General features: G+C 41.2%; 1 protein-coding gene across 1 annotated transcript; it reads right to left on the bottom strand.

Moving 5' to 3' along the window:
• Positions 1–9,921: 9,921 nt before the first annotated feature.
• Positions 9,922–22,420, bottom strand: LOC123827369 (transmembrane 4 L6 family member 4-like). The gene is made up of 5 exons (XM_045851886.1): positions 22,247–22,420; positions 21,421–21,510; positions 16,287–16,423; positions 11,088–11,262; positions 9,922–9,942 (listed from the first exon to the last, which is right to left on the bottom strand). The coding sequence occupies exons 1-5, from the start codon at positions 22,418–22,420 to the stop codon at positions 9,922–9,924; spliced, it is 597 nt and encodes a 198-aa protein (XP_045707842.1).
• Positions 22,421–25,805: the final 3,385 nt, after the last annotated feature.

Below are 25,805 nucleotides of genomic sequence, written 5' to 3'. Positions count from 1 at the left end.
GGCAGACACCATTGAGTGAGCATGTGTACTGTGTGGCCATTGCATTCAAAATGACTGAGCAGAGCAACGAATCTGTATCAAATTTTGCATTAATCTTGAACATTCCTCCATGGAAACTATTCAGATGATTCAGAAGGCTGCAGTTGTGGGCAACTGGTGATTAACAGCTTCATCATGACACAATGCACCTGCTCATGCATCACGTCTCATGCAGAGTTTTCTGGAGAAACATCAAATCACCCAGGTGACTCAGCTGCCCTACAGCACAGATTTGGGGCCCTGTGACTTCTGTCTTTTCCTAAAACCAAAATCACTTTTGAAAGGAAGAGATTTCAGAGCATTGATGAGATTCAGGAAAATACAACTGGGCAGCTGGGCAGGTGATTGGGAGAACTGTGTGAAGTCCCAAGGTGACTACTTTCAAAGGGACTGAGGCATCATTGTCCCATGTACAGTGTTTCTTGTATCTTGTATCTTCTTCAATGAATGTCTCCATTTTTCACTTTACATGGCTGCATACTTTCTGGACAGACCTCCTACACTATTATATGTTTAGTATCAAGTGGATGCTAATGCAGTTCTGGAGAGAGGGAGATCGTTTGGGGCTGGGTGGTGAGGTAGGATGAGGGGAGCAGGGAGAGCATCCTGGGCATAGGGAACCATTAAACAAAGTCCTGGGAGAAACAATGGACGAGCAACAATGTATAATAACAACCTTTTGTGGCCTGGGAACTCGGCAGCAGTAGTCCATCTGTGTGTTTGTGTGTGTGTGTGTGTGTGTGTGTGTGTGTGTGTGTGTGTGTGTTGGAATAGAATTATACTTTTAGAGCTATTTAGATGGAATTAATATCTTCATAATATTTTTTAAAAAATTCAATTCAACTGCTTTCTTAATATCCTGAAAGTATAAAAGTTGAAGATGGGTAGACAAAAACCAAACAAATCAGACCCCTCAAAATCTTAGTGTTGAAAGTCAGGCACTAATGCCAGTTCTATCTGCAATGGAGATAATTATAGTCTCCAAAATTCACTAAACCTTTCCATGTCTTATTTCTTATTCTCCTTATCTTCAAAACACTCACTTTGTCTCATTGTATAATTTCCCCTAGTGTTTGAACAGATTTTCTACATTCAGGAGATAGATGGATTTGCATCATGTGCTCCTGCACGCACTCTTTCTCTTGTAGCATTTCTGAGAGTCTGATAGTTCTAAGACTGGAAGATGAGAAACATATTTTAACTATGACTCTGATCCTCGTAAATGACATAACCTCAGCAAGCATGTTCTTCACTGCCCAACTAGAGGGCCTGACATTTCCACTATTAAGATTAGTAACTGTTTCCAGAAAAAGGCCCTGCCCAGAGATACTACCTGGGTAATGATGATTTGACAATAGGGCAAAAAATGGAGTAAATTAGTTTGTGTGATTAGCAGAAGTTAACCGTCACCAACCCCTTGCCCTCCAGAAAGAGAATGTATTATGGAATTAGCATAGAGTAACAAAAGGGTTTCAGAGAATGAGGACTGGGAAACACTAAGGGGAAGGTGGCTGGCATATTCCCTGCCACATGGCAGGCCCTGGAGGAGGTGGGTGTGTGAGCAGTGGACACAGGCAGGTGTGAGCAGTGTCCTTCGCACTTTGGCACAGGGCTTTGTTCCTACAACTAGTCAAGAACATCCGTGCCTGCAGCTATTAATGAACACTTTGGCCAAGTTTCCTAAAGTTTTGGAACTTCAGTTTCTCTACATGTAAAACTGGCTATTATGATAAAAGGGGAGGATACAATGAGGGAATGGGGAAGATTAGGAGAGGTGACTTATGTAAAACACCTAGTAATTCAATTCATAGGTGGTCCATAAATGTTCATCTTCTTCCTTGTGGGAGCTTTCCCCTCTATTCCCGGTCACGTTTTCCTCCACAGCAGTTAACACCAGCTAAGAGAAGAGCTAATTCACTTCTTCACTGTCTCACCCCATTAGTTTGTCAGCATTGTAAGAGCAGGAATTTTTGTTTGTTTTGTATGAGCACCTTGAACAATGCCTAGTACACTGTTCCAAATATTTTCAAAATATTTGTTGAATGATTGAATATGTTTGTGAGCCTATTGTCTTTCACACTGCAACTACTCCTCTGGATGACACCAGCTCTGACTGACTTGTTTGCCCACCCTTCCATGTCCTGAATGAACAGGGCTTTTGGAAAAAGTTGCTTGAAGTGGGGAAGGAGGCAGTAGAGAAAAGTGGGATTCTTTAAGAAGCTGGCCAAAACTGCCCCTGAGAAATTATCTCTTGAGTGGCCTTCTGGGTGGAGTAGCCACTAGAGGGCAGCAGTGGGCTTTGCTGTGGTGCTGTGAGCAGAGCCCTACTAGGGGGAGGGACAGGGGAGCCTGGGGAAAAGAGTGAGGTCTCAGGGGAAGGGGAAGTAGAAAGATATGCAGAATACTGATACTTTTCCTTCTTCGCTGTCACCTTCATAGCCAGAAGATCTGTGGCTTTTTTTTGTGAGAATAAAGTTATTTTTAAGTATTAAGAGTAATAAGGCATTTTCTGAGCAAGTTTCATAGTGGAGTCAATGGATCACTGGTCAGAATGTCATAAGATGTCAGTGTAATTTGTGAATTTCTCTGACTTCTGAATGAGACTGAGAGCTGAGAATTGGCATTCATTTAGCAAGCTTCCTGGTGGCTCTGGTGACTCTTAAGATTGAGGACCACAACAACTGATGGGTGGTCCCACAACTCCTTTGTCATGGAGCCCTGATGTATGTGTTTGCTTTTTTATTTGTAATTATATTTGTGGATGACTGTTTTAGTGTATTGCATATATTATAAAACATTCACTAAAATGAAAATTTTAGGATGAAAAACCATACACATTCAAGTTTCTTTTTAAAATGATATTTTATTGATTGTGCTATTATAGTTGTTTCCTCTCTGCCCCCCTCCACCCAAGACCCCACACTCCCTCAGGTATCCTCCCACCATTGTTCATGGCCATGGGTCATTCATATAATTTCTTTGGCTACTCCATTCCCTACACTGTACTTTACATCCCCATGACTATTCTGGGCTTACCTATTTGTACTTCTTAATCCCCTCACCTCCTCACTCATTCCCTCCACAACCACCTCCTACCTGGCAACCATCAAAACACTCTTCGTATCCATGATTCTGTCTCTGTTCTTGTTTGCTTAGTTTGTTTTTTAGATTCAATTGTTGATGGATATGTATTTTTTTGTAGTTTTATTGTTCATAGTTTTGATCTTTCTATTAAATAAGTCACTTTAACATTTCATATAATAATGGTTTGGATGATGAACTCCTTTAGTTTTTTCTTGCCAGAGAAGCTCTTGATCTGTCCTTCAATTCTAAATGATAGCTTTGCTGGGTAGAGCAATCTTGGCTGTAGGTCCCTGCTTTTCATGACTTTGAATATTTCTTGCCAAGCCCTTCTAGCTTGTGAAATTTCTTCTAAGAAATCATCTGAAAGTCAGATGGGATCTCCTCTGTTGGTAACTAACGTCTTTTGCCTTGCCACTCTTAAGATTCCTTCTTTATCTTTAACCTTTGGCATTTTGATTATGACGCATCTTGGAGTGGGCCTTTTTGCATCCATCCTGTTTCAGACTCTCTGTTCTTCCTGGACTTGCATGTCTATTTCCTTCATAAGATTGGGGAGGTTTTCTTTCATTATGTTTTCAAATAAGTTTTCAATTTCTTGCTCTTCCTCTTCTCTTTCTGGCACCCCTATGATTTGGATTTTGGAATGTTTGAAGTTGTTGCAGAGGTTCCTAAGCCTCTCCTCATTTTTTTGAATTCTTGTTTCTTCATTCTGTTCTGGTTGAATGCTTATTCTTTCCTTTTGTTCCAAATTGTTGATTTGAGTTCCAGTTTCCTTTCCTTCACCATTGGTTCCCTGTATATTTTCACTTATTTCACTTTGCATAGCCTTCACATCTTCCTCTATTTTGTGGCCATACTCAGCCATTTCTGTGAGCTTCCTGATTACCAGTGTTTTGAACTCTGCATTTGATAGGTTGGCCATCTCCAACATTTGATAGATGTTGGACTGCTTGAAGTTGTCCCAGAGGCTGCTTATATTGCCCTCGTTTGGGGGGTATTTGTTTTTTCTTTTTGTTGTCCTGATTGATTGTGTTATGCTTCCTTAATAAGTTCCAAATCAGTGATTTGATTCTTAGCTTCATCCACTCTACTGTTTTCCCTGTCAATTGTTCTTTATTTCAGTTGCTGTATCCTTAGTTTCTGACTGGATCCTTTTTATGCTGTTGAGGTCCTCACTAAGTTCCTTGAGCATTCATATGACCAGTGTTTTGAACTCTGCAGCTGATAGATTGCTTATCTCCATTTCATTTAGCTCTTTTTCTGGAATTTTGATTTTTTTTTATTTGGGCCATGCTTCTTTGCTCATTTTGGCAGCCTCCCTGTGTTTGTTTCTGTGCATTAGGTTGATCTGCTTTGACTCTGTGTCTTAATAGTGTGGCCTAATGTAGCAGGTGTCCTGTAGAATCCAGTGGCACAACTTCCCATATCACCCAAGCTGGATGCTGGAGTTGCACCCTTCATGTGAGTACACTTTTCTGTTATAGTTGAGCACCAGTTGCTGTTGGCTAATCAATGGGAGGGATTTACTCAGGCCAGTCAGCTGCAAGGATTGGCTGTGACTGTGTATCACCAACCTCTACCCTCTTTGGAGGATCAGTTGTGCAGGGGCGGGTGGTCTGTAGCTGTCCACTGGGTATGTTGGTCCTGGGATTTCCCAGGTAATGCAGGCCAAGGTCAGCCCCCACCAGTGTTTTTCCTGTGGCCACCTTGCCTTAGCTATAAAGAAATATGAGAAGGCTGCTACTTGTTCTGGGCTTGGAGATTCTCAGATGAAGCCAAGCTGTGAATCTGGGCTGGCTGCTGCTAGTGCTGGTCCTGGGGCTCACTGAGGCTAGTGACTGCTTGTTTGAGAGGATTTAGGAAGTTGTGAAACATGAGCCAAGACCAGCCATTCATATGGAAAAGCAGCTTGGGTGGGGCTGTAAGTTATGTGGGGCAGAATCTCTGAGGCTCTCCAAGGTTCGTCAAATAGTATTAGCCAGGTTGATGGAGTCTCGGATATGGCACCAGCTTGCCAGATCTGTGGGGAAAGGGCTCAGAAAAGGGACAATGTTCTCTGTTCACCTTGATGAAATAACATGAAGTGAGAACACCTGCATGTTCTCCCTCTATGCCACTGGTGCTTTGCAAGCTGCCACCCCAGCACTGGCACTCAAAGGGAGTGAGTCTGAGTTGGTGAATCCACGTGTGGTTTCTTTAAGATGAACTGCCTGGGGCTCCAGAAGTTTCGTCCACCAACTTAATCCCCACTGGTTTTTGCAGCCAGAAGTTGTGGGTATTTATCTCCCTGGCACTGGTACCCTGGCCTGGGTTTCCTGGTGTGGGGACGGGACTCCTTGCTCCTGATATATCCCTCCTGAATTTTTATCCAAGACACATGAATAAGGGACCAGTTCATTCCATGTCTATGTCCCTCCTACCAGTCTTGATGGATGTGGTTTTTTTCAGTCCATAGTTGTCATATTTCCATTCGAGTCAGTTTCAGATGGTTCTGAGTGAAGGTTGTTCTATATTTTAGTTGTAATGTTGGTGTGGTTGTGGGAAGAGGTGAGCCATGTTTGCCTATGCCTCCATCTTGATCAGAAGTCTTTAAAATTTCTGTTTGAACTTTCTACACCACAATTTGGATGAGAATATGAGGATAGTGCATGCTGAGGGAATATTATTTAACTGATCCTCAGGGTGATTGTGATGGCACAACTTTCATTTCTTCAAGTTTATGGCTTCAACATCAGTGGGCAGGAAGCAGTATGATTATCTGTAGAGATTTTATTTTTGCTTCATAGTGTCATTGGGGATATTCTCTCTCTCTCCTTCTCTCTCTCTCTCTCTCTTCGTATATCTATCTCTATATTTAACTCCCTATGAATTCACATTTGGTATTCAGGGAAGTAGTCATGTTTACCCTCTTCCTTAACCTGTGCCCTGAGTGGACTGGTCAGTGTGATGGCAACATGGAGCCCAGCAATGCTTAGGTACTTACATACATACACACACACACACACACACACACACACACACTCACATACACCCTGCTTCAAAACTGAACAAGTTGCAAAATCATCTGCTATGAATCCTTGCTTTCAAAAAGTTTAAAATTCATGATTAGACTCTAAATCTGGCTCTTAATGCCTAGGATTATGGGTCTTTTTGAGAATCTAATGCAATTTATAAACATTCTCTACGTGGCAGGGGAAAAAAATATGCTCATCTGACCATTTATACCATTTCAGAGCATGTGGAAACTCCTGCAGTTTTCAAAGTGGGACCTCTGAGCCAGCAGTGTCAGCATATCCTGGGAACTTACTAGAAATGCTTCACCTCCAAACCTACTGAATCATAAACTTTGGGGTGGGAATAAGCCTTCCAGGTGCTTTTGATGAATATTCAAGTTTGAGAACACTCCAGAGCACTGGTTCTCAAACCTGCCTCTTCATTCCTTATCAGAATTACATGGTGAGTTATAAGAAAAAAAAAAAAGACTAATGCCTAGGCTAAAGGCATTTACTCTGGAATTTACTCCATGCTCTGGAGATGGCACCTGGATACTGGGGTTTTTTAAAGCTCTCCACAGAAGCTAAGCTCTGTGGACCCAAATATTAAAGACCTAGGCTACTTCTGGCAATTCCAAAACCCGAGCATGGTAGTGTTAGAGAAGATGTAGTGACAGCCTGAATCATTGATTCCATTTACAGACCAGGCAAGTGAGGCCGCGGGACTGAAGTTTCTCCACAGCAATACAGTTATTATTATCTCTGCCAGCATCTAGTTCTCTCTTCCTTGGTCTAGTGCCACACTAAAAGAGTGAATCCAAAGCACTCCTGAAGAAGACACACATTGGTAATGTAGCTCAAATCACGGCATTGTCAGCTGCAGACCACAGACAGGAGCTCCCAATGTCTGCAGTGTCTGCTGGTGTTTTCTTAGGACTCAGTTCATGGAGCTTTCTGGAGAACTAATATGAGTAGATATTTGAAGGATCTGTTAATGTTAGGGTTTATAGGCATGTATCACGCTGAGAGCTCTGTGATGGATCCTATGACTGAAAGGGCTGCTGGTCTGCTCAGTACTGAGAAGGGCTCAGCCTTTGTGTGGTCTGTGGAAAGCAGCAGAGCTATAGAGCGGCAGAGGGACAGTCTTTGGGGGACAGGGCAGGAGAGCCTGGTGGCGTTGGGGGAAGCTCTGGAGCCAGATGTCCTGTGATTAATGCCAACTCTGCAACTGAGCTGCTGTGTGACCTTGGGCTTCTTGCTGAGCCTCTTTGTGCCTCAGTCTCCTCACTTCTCATATAAGGTAATATCAGCACAACTGCTGCTGACAGTTGTGGTGTTAAGTGGGGCTGACACATGTGTAGAGTGGTGTCCACATCTGTGTCATGCTCTGCGAGTGTCAGCACCTCAAGGCGGGTGGCAGGCACAGGGGACGTGGACAGCCTCCTTGGTGCTGCACAGGGGAAGAGAGTTTAGGAACCCGCCTTTTCTTTTCTTCTTTTTAAACCCTGATAATTCTAGAAATCCTCTCCTGCATCCTGGCTTCTTCCATACAGAGGATAAAATCAGTAAATAGAAATAATTGGGGATGGTGGGCACACAATGCAATATATAGATGATGTACCATAGAATTGTACACTTGAAGCCTATATAATTTTATTAACCAATGTCACTCCAATGTCAGTGGGCAGGAAGCAGCTTTTCTAATTAATAAACTTAATTAGAAAATCAAGGAAAGAATAATCAGTAAAATATATTTTAAAAAAGAAGAAACTAAAAGAGAAGAAAAAGAAATACTTGGGAAATAAAAAGTACAGGAATGAGCATCCAGGGGGCCGGAGTGTGGCTGTATTTATATCAGTGCTCAGAAAGATTATACACAATATTAATTTTGATTATAGTTTTTTAAATTGATAGTTCTTACTTAAATTCAGGTTAGTATGAATTAATTATAATATTTGAAAAATAGCAAAATTTTCATTCTACACAGGAGCCTTAAATAAGGTAGCATGTTTTCCTAGATGCCTTTAGGAGACTCAGTGAAGCTACTTAGCACAGTGGCTGCGAGAGTGGACTCTCACCCTCAAATACTCAACTGTTTGGGCCTGGATCTGGATTTCCCATTTATGGGGCCCTGGAAGGCTACAATTTTATTCTAAGCCTCACTTTGCTCTTATACAAAATGGGCTAATCATAGTTTCTATGTCAGAAGGCTGTGCCAAATACAAACAGACCCAGATTTAGCTAAGGAGAAACTTTATTCAAAAGGACAATTGCAGCAGAAGAATCTCCAGTCTCAGTAATTTGCTGTTGCCTCAGGCACACACAGAAAAAGTTTTTCTTTCTTAGGGAGAGGTAAGCAGACCTTAGCAGCAACAGGAGGCTATGCAAGCAAGGGGGCATGGTGGCTGGGGTCTGATGGAAAGGTCTCTCACTGTGGTCAGCCCAGTCTCCCCAGAAGCAGATAAAGGGACACTTGAGTGCTGTCCCAGGCTGGGCACCAAGGAGAGGGGCCCGTGGGGAGGAGAGAAGCTTCATAAAAGTCAAGACAAAGCAAAGGATAAGAATTGAACAACGGTGAACTCTTGGTCAGTCATTCTGAGGAGTGAGTGAAATTATCCATGCTATAACTTACCAAGATTTCTGTAAAAAATGCTGTTTTTGTTTTTTGTTTTAATTACAAATACTAAATTGTCAATGGTTGCTCAAAGTGGCTGGTTTTAGCATTCCCTGGTGAGCTTTAAAAACTAAGTAACAGACAAAAGACAGACTTCCGTGCCTCATGCCTCGATTTTCAGATGCATTAGGTCTATGCTTGGGCTCAGGAATCATAGTTTTAGACCATTTCCCGGGTGATTCTGATGATCAGCCATGTTTGAGAACCAGTGGTCTCATCTGATTTGAAACACTATATATATGAGTGTGTGTGTGTGTGTGTGTGTCTATTTACATTTCCCCCAGGGAGATCTTAATGCCTACACAACTGCTTTTCTTCCTTTTTCCTGTTAAGTGCCAGATTTGATCTGTGATCTCAGAGTTCTCATGGTAGTAAGGGCAAAATCAAAAGACATGCAACTCCTTGCCTTCAGTGGCAGTCCCCCAGGGGCCAGCACTCGGTGGAGATTGGGAATTGCCTTATTAATAACTATTAGAAACCTAGCTGTCAGTGTGTCTAACTTGCATGGTGTGGTCCATCAGCTCAGCAGGTGCAGAGGTGGAACTCACTGGCTTGGAACTGCCTCTGGGGTTCTCCTTATTGTACCTGAGTCATGTGACCAACTCTACAGGCCTCTTTGTTTCACCCTTGGGGGACTTCAACATTTCCTGGGTGGTTGATTGCCTATTAATACTCTTTCACAGATGGGGAAATGGAGACTGAGAAAGTAACTTCCCAGGATCCCTAGCTGGTATGTGGTGCAGCTGGGGTTTGAACTTAAACACAATGGATTTAACTCCTTATTAGTGTCTGACTCAAAACCAAAGTAAATGTCATAATATGACACATAGAATTAATTACACCTATTACCTTAATTCTTGGGCCATAGACCCAAATCAGCTTTTTAAAAATGTCATTTTCTGTTTGCTCACAAGAGGCACTTGTAGAGAGGTGAAAAAAGAGCGTTATTCAACATTTTGTCCTTCCTCTGGAATCACACATCATCTTTATTATATGACCACTGAATTATAATTTTAACTTAATGTGCATAAGGAAACCCTTGCTAGTGATGGTAGGCACAAAGACTAGTCACATGTTCTTCACACATGTTAGCCAAAGGAAACCAAATAAAAATTGTTTATGATACATCAATCACTTTTTCCCCCCATAAATCTGAAACACAAAGAATAGTCTTAGTTTTTCACTTTTAATGTACTTCCTTCCTCTGAATTATGTAAAACCTCCAAAGACATAAACATGTGGAAGTACAAAGAAGCAGTGTGGCAGTACATGTGATTTTATATATTTTCACTTTGGAAGAAAAAATTTTGTAAATTTACTTTAAATCTGCTTGAATCAATTCCAAAAGGAAGTAAATTTGAAAGATTTAAAAATATAATGTAAGGGGCAAAGTATTTCTCATTTGAGACTAACATAAAACTCTGACTTGAGCTAAGCTGGCTGGAAAGGAGAGGGAAGAACTGGGCCCTCCCTGAGCTTCCACAGTTCGGATACAGACAGAAACCGACGACCCCAAGGATGGAAGGTTAAGTTTAATGTGTCTTCCCACATGCCACTGAGTTAGAGAAAGTCATCACAGAGGTTTAAATTCGTCTATACCCCTAAAAGGTAGAAAAATTAATTATAATATTATTCTTATTTTCTTGCTTCCTTTTTTCCTTCTTCCCTCCCCATCACCCCTGTTGTACTGATTAATATCCCCATTTATTGGTTACTTATATTAAATCCTCAGTGACTGTTTTTCCACATGTTACTATTTCTCTCATCTGGATCATAAATTTCATCAAAATACAGGTTATACATTGGTGAGTTCTGTTCTTTTCCAGAGAAAAGAAAATACCCTGAGGTATGTTCAATACTACTACCTGGCAACTTTAACCCACTGTGTAGCACTAGTTAGGAAGCGGTGAGAACATTTCAGCTGAGACCATGATGTGTTACTGCTGACAGTATGTGCCTATGACAAATGCTGACTCCCTGGGGATTTTCACATGGCATTATTGTACGTTTCTATACGATATACAGCACTTTGTCTGCAGGACTATGGTCAACTGGGAGTGAGACTAAAAATTTTGGTTAATTTCAGCGTGAGTCTGTTAATACACACAGAAAGCAAAACTTCTGATTTCAGTAACACTGTCTCAGTTTCCCTGCGTTGGCAGAGGGGGCTGCCTGGACTCTTCAGCCTGGCTCTGGATTTCTGTAGCTGCCACCTCTGTACCATGTCATCCCACTAGCACTGCAGGCCAGTTTTGGCTCGCCCATCCTGAGAAGTAAGGACCAAGACCTTAGCTTACCTTACAGCAGTTTACACACACGGTCCCCAGGAGGCCGTTGACCACCTGGATGGCACAGAGAACTATCTGGATCACTGCTATGACCAGCAGGATGGAGAAGAGGTTCAGATTCCAGGAAATCACATTCTCAGGCTCCAGGCACTTGCTCCACAAAGATTTGTCAGTGAGGTAATCCCTGTCGGGAGCGTAAGGAGGAAAGGAGACATCTACAAAATGTAGGCAATACCCTAGACTACAAAATCACCATAATAATTTTTTTGCAATACTTTCCACTCAAAACCTAAGTTCAATAAGAAATATATCCCATAATATTACTATTTTTAAAAACAATACCTAACATTTTTATTGACTATATTCTATGTGTTAGTGTGTGTTCTACATACTTAACACAAATACACTCTCATATTTCTCATAGAAAACTTATGGTTTTCTTCCTTTCCATAAGTAAACATACTGAAGCACAGAGTGGTTAAGTAATTTATGTATAAGGCACACAGCTACTAAGTGACATGGTAATTTTTGTGAGTTGGTCAAGAGAATAGGTATATTCAATATCTATTAGGGAGCCTGGAAATGAAATACTCTAGGAGGAGAATGTCACAAATGTTCCTGGGCTTTACCTCACCTATTATCATTCAGGACTACTTGGAATTTGACAAAATTCTATCACATCTAGTGGTCAATGGAGGCCATGTAAGGGACGACTGTGTTACATAGTTAAGAGGAAAAGCTTGATTTTTTAAAGGACTTCTAGCCAAACTGTGAATTTGACTAAACTGTATTTTTGTTAACATGTGGGAATTCCACATACAAAAATATTTAATTGATAAAAAGCACTAAATGATCTGCTGCCTTAATAGGTATTTTACAAAAACTTTGAAATAGGAGCACTGCAATATATTTATGAATTCTGTGTATTACGAGTCCACTGCATATAAAGGGCATCATGCTATGAAGGAGAAATGTGCACTATGCCGTCTTCAACAAAAAGCACAGGGAAGTGGGTCAATCTTTTGGCTCATTATTATTGCTTCTCACATTTTTAGAGCCACAAATTGGTCACACCTGTTTCCTTATTCCTCTCTATCCTCTCAAGGCCTCAATGGGAACATCTGTCTGCAGGTGGCTACTACATCAACACCCACCTATTGTTTTTGGGTCTTTTTGATGACTCTGTTTCTGATAAATTCTTTTTTTTTAAAGATTTTATTTACTTATTTTTAGAGAGGGAAGGGAAGGAGAAAAAGAGAGAGAGAGAAACATCAATGTGTGGTTGCTGGGGGTCATGGCCTGCAACCCAGGCATGTACCCTGACTAGGAATTGAACCTGTGACACTTTGGTTTGCAGCCCAAGCTCAATCCATTGAGCTACGCCAGCCAGGGCTATGTTTCTGATAAATTCTTTAGCAATCAGTACACACTTATTTAAATATGCTCTGTGTTAACATTTGAAAAATCTTTGCAATGGTGGAAGATGCCCTGGCACTTAACAGAATCAAAGGAACAAAGAAACGAGCATTTGTTCCTGATTTAAAAATAAAAGACTGTTTATAGCATTGATTCACCTTTCCACAAGAGCACAGGTTCTAGCTGTGCACTAGCTGTGAGACTTACCTGTAAAATGGGAATGACATCCTCTATGAAATCGGAGAGTTACTGTGAGGATTAAATGAGTTCACACTAGAAAGTGCTCAGGACAGTGCCTAGCATAGAGTAAATGCTCAGTAAATGTTAGTCTTGTTATAATGTCACTTAATCTGAGCTGTCTGATCTAAAGGACAGAACCTGGTATTTTGGATTTCAATGGGCATGGGTTTGAGTGCAAGCACTCCTCTCACTAGCTGTGAATTCCTCATGCAAGTTACCCTCCCCACCCCTTTCCCCAGGCGGTATTGGTTTCTTCATCTATGGAATAGGCTGAAAAGAACCTCTCAATGGTGAGAATTCACTGAGATGATACCCCTTATGAATTGCTGTGCAAGAACTCTTTTCAGTAGTATTTTTAAAACTTGTCTCTCTGTTCTGCATTTTTTCTTACAATTTTTAAACTTGTAAAACTGTACATATTTTTGCAATACTTTCCTATACAGTTTTTAAATTTGATGATGATAAGGAGTTGCATAGAGAGACAATATTTTCCAGACACATTTGGTAAAGGAAAAGACCCTGAAATGAAGGGATTGGCAGTGCTTAGTTCTTTCCCTCTTTTGAAAAGTGTGCAGTGCTGGGATGACAGCACCCCCTGGTGGTGAGATTGGTAAAATGCTGGGGCGGGGAGAGGAGGAACTTGGAAGCATAGATTGAGTTTAGAGCCTGCAGCAATCCTCAGTCCCACTCCTGCTGCTGCCTCACCCCTCACAAGCCACCACAGATGGCCGTTCTAGGTCCTTCTTCTCTCCTCTAACTCCCAGATGCTGAGCCTCTCTGACATCCCAGCAATGACTGCTGTGCCCAACCTCCAAGCCCAAGTGAGAAGAGCTCTCATATTTCATGGACCTGGGGACTAATCCTGTTTCCTCATTCTGTGAAGCAAGGGGAGCTGGGGCACTTTACAGCCAGCTGACTGAGTCAGAGTTTTAAAGCATCCTGTTCTTGTACATGGCATTTCCACCTGAGCTGCCATGATCCATCAACATTGGAAGGGAGTGCCATGTGTTTCACTCAACTCACTTCCTGCAGCTGAAGGAAGGATCAGGGGAGCCTGACTGCTCAGCCTGGCCCCTCTGTCTGGCTTCTCCAGGTGCCACCTCCTGCTCCAGCACAGCTCCTGATGCTCCTCCTGCACTCCGCTGCCTTCGGTGCCCCTTCTGTGCTTCTCAGCACTCTGTGTCACCATCTGGCCATTTGGGCAGGAGCATGTCCCCTGTCTCTGTCCCCAGTTCCAGCACAGGCAGTTTCAGTAACTAACAGCAGTTTTCAGGGACCTCAACCTGCCCCTGTTCTGGGCTCTGGGGCAGCTGCTTTATATCACCTTCCCCAGCCTGACCAGGAGGTGCTGCCCCCCTTGGACAATGCCTGTCAGGGAATCGCCTTCAGGAAATAGGTACTGAGTGAATGAACATACACCATGTGGAGATAAAGAAGTTGAGGCTGGAAATGGAAGTGCCTGGGTTCAGCCTTAGATCTGTCTGAGTGGAAAGCCAATGCTCTTAACTATTTCACAAGTCCCTCCAACGAATTATACCTCCTTAGCATATTGGAAGTGTGATCTATCGATAAAATACATAAATACATGTATAATAGTGTGCCAATCAAGTTTTACTTCTGCCACAATAAAGAGATTATTCTGAGTCTTCATGGGAGTGCTCCAAAAGATCAAATTAAGTCACAAAATTATTAATGATATGCCTGTAGCTAAATTAAAAAAAAAGAGTTTCTGCTCTCTGAAGTGAGCTAATGGGAGCTAGGTGACAGTACCATCGCATCACAGGCAGGTGTGGGCATGCTGGGGACACGTGGCCCTGTGTCAGAGACAGGAGAATGTTGTGGTACCTTGTGTGTGGCTCGGCATCTGTTGTGTTTCCTTTCTCCCTTTTTTGTTTCAGACAGATTTACTCTAATTGATTTTAAATTGACCAAGGATGATATTATTCACATACCTGAATAAATAGTAAAACCTATCTACACTGCACTGATGTTGTTAGAAATAATAAGAAACAGGTCCTTGAAAGAAGACAGATTCTGTAGCTCATAGCCACACCCCCAGGAGGGAGAGAGAGAGCCATCGGAGTAAGAAACCTTAGGAGATGGCTCAGCCTTCTGATGTCTGGATGCCATTCTCAGGCAAGCCAACCCCATGGCAGTGCAGCCCCAACGATCCTCTCTGAGAGGAGAGGGCTCTTTACCGTAATACACATTCGGAATCACTGCCTGCAACAGAGGCCTTGTATTCCTGTTTAACTATAGAGAAGGGTGGGGATGATATTTCATGTGAAACTCGTGAACACATCAAGTCCTCAGATCATAACAGAACCACTACCACCATATCCCCTGCCAGAATCCCACCCTCAGGTTCTTTAGCCTCTCACTATAAGTTAATAATATGGATTCCAGTTAATAAATTGATATCCAATAGCTTTTCTAGCAAAGATCTCATCTTCCACGTGCAGGAGGACCACCCGCCTTTCCTGACCCTCCACATCTGTCAGCGACCGTGCTGGGCAGAGGGGCTGCTGCGGTGAACAGAGCAGGAAGGCCCCGCCCTCGCAGAGGTTAGAGGCTACCCAGCAGCATCCGACAGACTGTGTGCATCCACAGAGCTGTCCTCTGTCTGTGATCTGCAGGACAGTCACTACCGGCCCCGTGTGGCCACTGAGGACTAGGAAGGTGACTAATGTGACTGAGGATTTTTAGATTTTACTTCACTGAAATCAATTTAATGTAAATAGCTACATAAGGCTACTGGCGACTGCATTGGACAGTGCAGTGGAGAGGCAGAGAATGTGTAACATGAAAGACTGAGCCTGGACATCCTGCCTCTGCCCACAACTAGTGGGCCAACTGGGAGCAAGTCAAATTTATTATGCCTGTCTTGGCAGGAAGTAAATTACCTTTTGGGGTTGTTACGGATATTAAATTATAAAATTTTTTAAAAAAGAAATTTTTTAACAAGAAAGTTATTTATAACTTTCTTTTTTAAAAAAAGAAATTTTTTAACAAGAAAGTTATTTATAAACTACAAAGTACCTTGAAAATATGAAGTGATTTTAATGAGTTCTATTAACTTAAACTCTCATGGAGAATCTCTAATGTTTCCAATGTCATTTGCTGTAAACTTGCACCTTAAAAATGGTTTTGTTATAGACAACTTGAGGTATTAGTGAAAGCTTTGAGCTCTGTTAGTGAATAATCATTCTTGTTTTCTATTATAAGATTTGCAGTGGAACCCAATATTCTATCAGTATTATTAGTTGTCTCCTGTGTCTTGCTAATAAATTTTGGATGTGTGTGGAAACACCACAAATCTCCTTCACTTGGGCCAGCTGAGGTGCCTGCCCTCTTTCATTATTGCTCCTGTTCTCTGTCTGAACAGCAGTTAAAGGTGAGATTAGGGGTGAGGTCTTGTGCAATTTCACTCCAGTCCACGACTCCAACTGTGCCTGAAAGAGCAACATGCATGAGACTTGTAAATTAAGATGACTGGACATGTGTAGCTTCTCCCCTTGTGGTGTCAAGTGGGCATTGCAGGGTGTACTTTACCCGTTGTGGAAGGGGTAGCCCCATTCGTTATTGTCCATGAGGCATTTAGGACCCTTCCTGATTGAGATGAATGAGATGATGAATGAGTACCCAGCACCCAAGAATCCAATCACAGCAAATATTATGGAGGAGAACATCTGAAAGAGAATAAGAGAGACAGCCTGTAGCCAGGTTCTTAAGGTGGTCCATATGTTGGTCTTAACACACTTGACCAGCCCATTGCTGAACATGGTGGCTACAGGGTTGTTACAGGCAGGAGTCAGTCTTTTCAGGGGATGGGGTTTCTGGGGTCTCAGAGAATGATTTTGGTGTCATGTACCATGCAAGTTCTGCTGTTGAGAAAGAGTAGAAGTCTAGAAATTCTTCTCATTGGTTGTAGTTATATTCCTTGTGATTGAAATGATTGAGCCCAGCCTCTCTTCCATATGGTAGCAGCTTTTAAAATATTTGCAGACATTTTATATCTTAAATATCTCTTATTTTATATATTCAACATCTCTCCACCCCTTACACTCTCTAAAAGTTTTCTCTTCTTTGGGTTAAATAAGCCCAACTTTCCATTTCTTCTTCTTCTTCTTTTTTTTTAAAGATCCTATTTATTTTTAAAGAGAGGGGAAAGGATAGAGAAAGAGAGGTAGAGAAACATCAGTGTGAGAGAGACACATTGGTTGCCTCTCATACATTTCCTGACCAGGAACTGAACCCACAACCTAGGCATGTTCCCTGATTGGGAATCAAACTAGTGACCTTCTGCTTTGCAAGACAATGCCCAAACAACTGAGCCACACCTGTTAGGACCCTAGTTCTTTTAAATATTTTCATATGACAGAGATTACTTAATAAAATATTAATTGAACTAGCATCTTTCTTTTTACTTAATTAATTATAAATCCAAATAGAATTATGCAATATGAAAGGCAGAAATAATCCTGGAGCCCATTTGGCTGTCTCTTACAGATGAATCATATTAGGTCTAGAGATGTGATGTTGATTCTAAACAGTAGTAGGAGAGTAGTGTGGAAACATTAATAATTTTGGAAATAGAAGTAGAAAATTATCACCTCTATTAACTTTACTTTGGTGACTTGAAGGTTTACTGCAAAGCACATGATTTTTTAAAAATTTTATTTTAATTGTTGTTGCAGTACAATTTCCTATCTTTTAATCCCATCCCAACCCACCCACCCAGCCCTCCCCTCCTCTCTTCCATTTCCACCCACCCCTATTTTTTATCCATGTGTCCTTTATACTTGTTCTTGTAAACCCTTCCCCTTTTCCACTGAAATTCCCCTGAAATTCCCTTTCCTCTCCCCTCTGAACACTGTCAGTCTTTTCTATATTTCAGTGTCTTTGGTTATATTTTGCTTGTTTCTTTGTTTTGTTGCTTAGGTTCCTGTAAAAGGTGAGATCATATGATATTCGTCTTTTACCGCCTGGCTTATTTCGCTTAACATAATGTTTTTCAGTTCCATCCATGCTGTTGCAAAGGGTAGGAGCTCCTTCTTTCTTTCTGCTGCATAGAATTCCATTGTGTAAATGCACCATAGTTTTTTGATCCATTCATTTACTGATGGGCATCTAGGTTGCTTCCAACACTTGGCTATTGTAAATTGTGCTGCTATGAACATTGGGGTGCATAGGTTCTTTTGGATTGGTGTTTCAGGGTTCTTAGGATACAATCCTAGCAGTGGAATCAAAGTACACGATTTTAAAAGTCAGCAGACCCAGACTCAAATCTTAGCTTTGCTACTTTTCTGTGTAGTGATTTTGCATCATGAGTGTTTCCTCAGAATCTGAGTTTTCTGATCTATAAAATGGGAATGGTGAAGCTTACCTAAAGGTCCATTGTGAAACCTGAGTTAAATGTCAGTTTCTTTCTTCCCTTTCTTCTCTGCGTATTACTAACAATCTTACTGTAATGCATATTTTGGAGGTGGGGTTTGGGAGTAGAGAGGATCTGATTGTGCCTGGGCATTTGAAATCCACATAGTAATGAAGTTCCACTTTAGTTGGTATTTGTTTTCATATCATATATAAATATGTTTTTGGTGCAACTTTCTATGCAGCTCTGACCCCAAGTGCCTTATGAAGCCTTGTCTGTCTTCCTATGTAGAAGTGGCCATTCTCTCCCTATCTCCCACCCCAGGTACTCTGACTGCCTAAACTTCTATCACAGCACAGTGCCTACATCACTTCAATGTTTAGCTTTTTGTGTCTGTCTTCCTTAACCATAGCACAAACTCCTTGAAGCCATGGACAGTGAGTTATATGAAGGTAGTTAGGATATTGGTTTATAACCACCTGTTGGATGATTTCAATAACTAAAGTTTCATATCATTCCCTGTTTAGAATTTTTGCTTAATTTTTATGTCCAGGGTGCCCTAAATCCATTCTCACCATCAAGAACATCTGTGAATATAATCTAGGTCATAAGTAAATAAAAATTTTGGTGAATTTCTTATGTCAGAATAGGTGTTCTTTTCCAAAATATGTCTCATTGAATAATTTTGGAAATTGTTAAATTACATAAAGTTAAATAACTTTCTTTTTTTCAGTGTAAATGTGTTTTAATCAGATTAGCTTGGACTTTAGCTAAAAGTATGCATTTATTTATTTATTTATTTAGCTTTGTCCTTTTTAATTTTAATTTTTATTGTTGACACTATTACAGATGCCCCCTATCCCTCACCTTTACCTACTGCCACCCAGCCCCTGCCCCTACCTCCCCTGGCCTTCACTGCACTGTTGTCTGTGCCCATGAGGTATGTATGTACGTTCTTTAGCTAGTCCCTGCACCTTCTTTCACCCACTCCCCCCACCATCTCCCTCTGACATTTCTCGGTCTGTTCCATGTACCCATGCTTCTGGTTTTATTTAGTTCATTAGTTTATTTTGTGCATTAGATTTCACATATTAGTGAGATCATACGGTATTCTCTTTCTCTGACTTGCTCATTTCACTTAACATAATAATCTCCAGGTTTATCCATGGCAGTTGCAAAGGGTGAGAGATCCTTCTTTTTTTAAAGCTACATAGCATTCCATTGCGTAAATGTACCACAACTGTATTATCCCCTCATCACCTGATGGGCACTTGGGCTGTTTTCAGATCTTGGCTACTGTAAACAACACTAATATGAACACAGAAGTGTATGTACTGTATTTTTCTGCATGTAATGCACACCCAGGTTTTTGTGCATGTTATACATGGGATTATTATACCCATTATTATACTCATGGTATGGAATCATTATATGCATGTATATGCACTCTTATTTTTTCTTCAAAAATTTGGGCAAAAAAGTACACATTACATATGCACTTTCATACAGTAAAAAGTGCATAAAATACAGTAATCTTTCTGATTGGGTTCTGGGATTACTAGGATATATATCTAGAAGTGGGACCACTAAGTCAAAAAGTACTTAATTTTTAATTTTTTGAGGAAACTCCCTACTGTTTTCCATAGAAGTTATACCAGTCTGCATTCCCACCAAGAGTGATATAGAGTTCCTTTTTCTCTACTTCCTTGCCAGCACTTGTTTGTTTATTTATTGATAGTAGCCATTTTGGCAGGTGTGAGGTAATACCTCATTGCAGTTTTAATTTGAATCTCTGTGTAGATCCCATTTTTCAGTTGGATTTTTTGTGTTGAGTTGTACAAGTTCTTTATATATTTTGGAGATTACTCATTATCAGATATAGCACTAGTGAATATGTTCATTCATATGATAAATTCACTTCTCATTTTGTTGATGGTTTGTGGTTTTCTTTTTGCTGTGCAGAAGCTTTTTAGTTTGATGTAGTCCCATTTGTTTTGTTTTTCCTGTGTTCCCTTGCACCAGAAGGGCAGCAAAAATATCAGCAAAAATATTTGTCTGAGAATTATCTGAGATTTTACTGCCTGTTTTTCCTCCATTTTTTTTTGTTTTGAAATTTACATTTGAATTTTTTTATTAAATTCATTTTGAGCTTATTCTTGCCTATGGTATAAGTTGGTCCAGTTTCCTTTTTTTTTTTTTTTTGCAAGTACTTGTCAAATTTTCCCAACAGCATTTATTGAGGAGACTGTTTATAGTCCATAGTATGCTCTTGCCTCCTTTGTCAAATATTAATTGACCATAAAGGTGTAGGTTGATTTCAGGGCTCTCTGTTCTGTTTCACTGATCTATCTTCCTGTTCTTGTGCCAGGTACCAGGCTGTTTTGATTACAGTGGCCTTGTAGTATAGTTTGATATCCAGTATTGTGATCCCTCCAATTGTTCTTTCTTTCTCAAGATTTCTGAGGCTATTTGGAATCTCTTCTGTTTCCTTATAATTTTTTGGAATATTTCTTCTAGGTCTGTGAAATATACCATTGGTATTTTAATAGGCAATGTGTAATATCTGCCTTGTGGCGCTGTCTAGGGGGGAGGGGTCAGAGAAGGAACACTGATGCTTGCTTGCTTGCTCATTCTTGCTCCACTTTCTGCATTTTCCTTGCTTCTCACAAGTGGGTTGTGCCCCTCAGGTGCTTATTTGTAGATGGATGGGTTTGTGTATATTTTAGTACCCAGTGGTCCTCTCCACCGGACTCTCCTGTGATATGAGGAGCTTCTCCTGCTGCCTCAACCCCCATAGATTGTTATAGCCAGAGGTTTTTGAGTCTTCAGTTTCCTGCACTGAAACCCTGGGTCTCATGGTCTGTCTTGCTCTTCATTTGTTCCTCCTGGATTATCTGTGTACAAATGTGGGATGGCCTGGTCCACCAGCCAGTGCCTCACCTGCATGGTCTGTTGCCTTTCCATGTGTCTCCTCTGCCCCACTGCCTGGCTCCGCCCCTCCTACCAGTCTGGATGAATGTTTCTTTAACTCCTTGGTTGTTTGGCTTCCATTCAGTTTGATTTTCTGGCAGTTTTGCAGAGCTGGGCATAGGAGGGGCCAAGCTGCACTCCAAGGCTGGTACTCATTCCCTATAAGTAAGAGGGTGCTTGTGTGTTAAAATTTACTTTTATTGTTACTTTCCATCCATAGGAAGAATTTCATCTCTATCCCTGCACCAGCTCTCCCTAAGTTTGGTTATCGTCTTTGCCTCAAGATGCGCAACACAAGGGGACAGTGTACCCTGGCAGGTGTCTGCCCCCCTGGTTACTCACCGCAAATCTTTGTCCACAGCTTTTGATGCCACAGCACCCACAGCAGTCATTGTACTTCAGGTCCAAGAACATGTTAGCGGGGAAGAGCATCTGTGAGCAAGAGAAGCACCTCAGAATGGGTCTGGGATGTCAAAGGAAGGCTCATATGTGCCTGTGTGTATGAGGAGTGTCAGCTGTGACCTGGGACTTGGTGGCCAAAGGGTATGGCGAGTGCTAAGAGAGTATGGCTGGTATGTTAGACAAGTGTTATTGACCATTTAGATGCTATTTGGCCATACTGCAGTTTCAATGCATCAAGATTTCAATATCTGACAATACGAATTTCCATTTAGTTGATGGGTTAGGAAAAGAAAACAAGTGTACTCAATTGTCATGAAAAGTACTTCTCTCTAAAGCAGAAGTTCCCAATCTCTATAAGGAACAAAGGGTAAGAAATCCTTCATGCATGAATGGAAGGAGAATCCATTGACACCTGCCTCTCTGGATGGTTTTTAGTCAATCAATTGGCTAGAAAGTGTATTTCTACCCCCCACTTCCAGCACTCCAAGCACCTTCTCTGGGGTGACCTTCAGTTTAGTTCCAGGAACTTAACTGACCCATGAGAACCATCAGCCCAAGTTGAAATTACCTAGCAAATGTGGGGGACATGGCCTCCTTGTCAGGCCCTGATGGAGAAGGGAAAAATGAAGGCAATGCTTAGGCAATTAGCCATACAATGCTTAGGTTTTTGTTAGCAACAAAATATCTTGCAGGTCAAAAAGAGCCTGTTTTTAGAAGAATGTGATAAAAATCTCCTTCAGGGGGATTTTTATGGCTTTGTACTCACCAGGAACCCGCTCCCTAATATTCCTCCAAATAACCAAACCTCCTGGGAAAGGTGGTTGATGTTGCCTATCTCTTTTCCTCCAGGGAAAAATAGCAGGATGTTACACAGGAAAGCAACTGTGGAGAGGGAAAGGAGGGTGACCCCCAGGCACTTGGCACAGTCCCCAGCGCACATGATGGGGAAGTCCAGGACACGTCTGTGGAAAAGGCCCCTCACTGGCTCCTTCTCGAGGTCTCTTCAAAGGTATTAGCCAGTGGGTCCTAGTAAACGTTTCCGATCTCAGTCTGTATTTTGGAGCTGAGTAGCAAATCAGCTTATGAACTGTGTCTGTGGAGTTGTTTCAGCTTCTCAAAAGAGCAGAACCTCGATGGTGAAGGATATTCATATATTCTCCTTGACCCCAAGTCCTTTTTGATTTTGTACCTCATTTAGAGCAATCATTTTGCCATGGAGACCAAGTGTGTTCTACAGACTCTGGTTTTATCAGGATAGAAGTTCTATCAATATAGGATTATGTGATTAAATGAGTTAGGTAATAGTAGCTTAAACAAAATGAACAGATTTCTTTACTTCAAGACTTCTAAGAACTTTGATATGTTTGCATGCATTGTGACTCATAGGCATTGTGAGAAAGGCAGGTAGCTGGGTGGGGTGTGTATGTGTGTGTGGAGGGAGGGGGATGACCTACAGAACCCACTTCATAAAATGCTTTGAAATTGATCCCTGGAGCCATCTATGAAGACAGCCTTTTAATAACATGGTGAAAAGAAATTCCTCACCACTATCTTTGAACAGAAAGAGGGAGGATATGGGTACATAGAAGCTTGCAATTAAATCCTGAGATTATACCCCATGATGAGGAAGTTATTATGGGCAGGGCCTCTCTGCTCTTTCACAAAAAGAACTCTTCATGCAGCTGTCACAGGAAAGCATGGGTCATAGATCAGACCCAAAGGGCTTTCACATGCACCTTTCCTGTCTCCTTGGACTTCCCTATTCTGGACCATGTCTACCCAGAGCTGTGGAAGATTCAGCCGGCACCTCTGTGTCTCCTAGGGGTGAACGTCACTGACTCAGTGTCTGTTGTGGCAGCTGAAATTTTGCCCAGAGATGGAATATTTTAGACTTGCAGCAATATAATCTTCTGGTTAAATTTAGGCACAGCACAGATGAAGATGAGAGTTATGTTAACACTTGGACTGTCCCTCTTTCTTTTTTTAACTTTTCATTAATTTATTTTTAAAAATAATTTTTATTATATTTTTTAACCACCATTTAGTCCCTTATACTCCCCTCCCCTTTGCAATCACCACACTGTTGTCCATGTCCATGAGTCTTTTTTCCTTTTTGCTCAGTTCCTCCACACCCTAACCTCCCCACCCTTAACTGTTATTCTGCTCTCTTTTGTTTATTAGTTCGGTTTGTTTGTTAGATTCCGTATATGAGTGAAATCATATGGTGTTTGCTTTTCTCTGCCTGATTTATTTCACTTAGCATAATATTCTCCAGGTCCATACAAGCTATTGCAAAGTGTTAGACTTTCTTATTTTTAAGAGTCAAGTAGTACTTCATTGTGTAAATGTCCCATAGTTGTTTTATCCACTCATCTACTTATGGACACTTGCACTGCTTCTAAATCTTAGCAATTGTAAGTAACACTGCAATGAACCTAGGGGGCATTTATGTTCTTTCAAATTAGTGTTCTGGGTTCCTTCAGATATATTCCCAGAAGTGGGATTGCTGGGTCAAAAGCAGATCCATTTTTAAGTTTTTGATACATCTCCGTACTGATTTCCACATCAATCAATCTACATCAATCAATCTGCATTCCCATCAACAGTGCAGAAGGGTTCCCCTTACTCCACATCCTTGCCAGCATGTTTGTTGATTTATCAATGGTAGTCATCCTGACAGATGTGAGATGTCTCATTGTGGTTTTAATGTGCATCTCTCTGATGGTTATTGATGTTTGAGCATATTTTTGTATGTCTACTGGCCATTTGTATGTCCTCTTTGGAGAAGTGTTTATTCAGGTCTTTTCCCCACTTTTTAATTGGGCTGATTTTTTTTTTGGTCTTGAGTTTTGTGAGTTCTTTATAAATTTTAGAAGGACTGTTTCTCTTTCAAGAGCTTAAAAAAAGGGGGCTCCAGTGGTGCAACCGGTTAGCGCATGGTACTTATAAGAGCCTAAAAAAAAGAGTCAAATGGTTTCCTTTTATTCTGTTATAGGAGAAAGTGCAGGACAGATGCCCATGAACATCAATCCTCAGCAGACCCGTTTCTCTGATTTTCTGGACTGTCTTCCAGGAACCAATGTGGACCTCGGCACTTTGGAATCTGAAGATCTGATCCCCCTCTTCAATGATGTAGAGTCTGCTCTGAACAAAAATGAGCCCTTTCTAACCTGGCTGTAATAAATACCATTGTAACTTGGGTGCAGCCATGACCTGACATTTCCTGGGCCTCTTGGGAGAAGTGATAGAGCGGAGCAAGTCTGCAGGTGAACTGCTTTCTGCCTCCATGACTCATTGTCATGTTCCATGTCAGAGGGAAATGCATAGTTGGAAACCTACTGTAGTCACATGTGAGTACAAGAAGGGGTAGGATAGAAAATCTTCAGGCATTTCCCACCTAAAGTCTATATCTTACAATAGTGAATACAGTAAAGATACACAGAACTGAAAGAATTAAACAAATGCTTTGTGAAGATATGATGTAGGAATAAAACATAAAACAAATTAAACTATTATCTCAGAAGAAATTATTTGGAATAGAATGCCTTATCAATAATACAACCTATAGGGTAAATTCAGGAACTTAGAAATTTGGTAAGAATGCAGAGTCAGTTAATACCCCTGATGAAAGAGGTTTCTGTGAATTTTAAGTCTTCTAACTGGCCTGGTCTGAATGTCTTGTGACAGCTGTCTCATCAGGTGCTGTCTACTTCAGTTCCAGGAAATCTTCACCTTCGGGTCACCAGATAGTGTGCAGGTCCAGTCAGGGTAGGATGCTTTCTTTAGAAATGTCACATGAATCCAGGAATCTATTCCCTGGCACAAATGTTGGCTAGCAACTCCTAACAAGGGTCTTTTCAGTGAGGTTGAAGACAGTGAGATTGGAGGTTTCTTTTCCAATAGATGAAATCTCCAGGTTGCAGAGTATGTTGCTTAAGGTCTTCATCTGCCTGGAGCAAGCACACTGTGAAAAGATTGCTATACCACAACATGGTTAATTTTGATAGAAGCAATTAGGCCTTCATAATTTTGAAGTATGTCTCCCTTTGTCAGCTGTGGTTCAAGAGAGGCAGAGGCTGTGTACATTGAGTGCCCTGGGGCTATTTCAAGACTATTTCAGTTGGTGAAAGTTTGTGAGTTCCCAAGGGGGTGGATCTGAGATTTAGAAGGACTGTTGACAATGCTTTTGACCAAGGTATTTGGAAGATCTCTCCAACTTTTGCCAGTTGAGTCTTAACAATGCTGTTAGTGCATTCAAGTAACCTGAGGATTGAGGGTGGTAAGTGCAAAGTGTTGTATAAAACTAGCCAAACAACACAGACTTG

Source organism: Phyllostomus hastatus, unplaced genomic scaffold (genome assembly GCF_019186645.2).
Source record: "Phyllostomus hastatus isolate PE091 unplaced genomic scaffold, TTU_PhHast_1.1 phas_contig_86, whole genome shotgun sequence".
NCBI classification, from domain to species: domain Eukaryota; kingdom Metazoa; phylum Chordata; class Mammalia; order Chiroptera; family Phyllostomidae; genus Phyllostomus; species Phyllostomus hastatus.
Note: the sequence above shows the minus strand (reverse complement) of the source record. Positions and strands in the feature narration are given on the sequence as shown.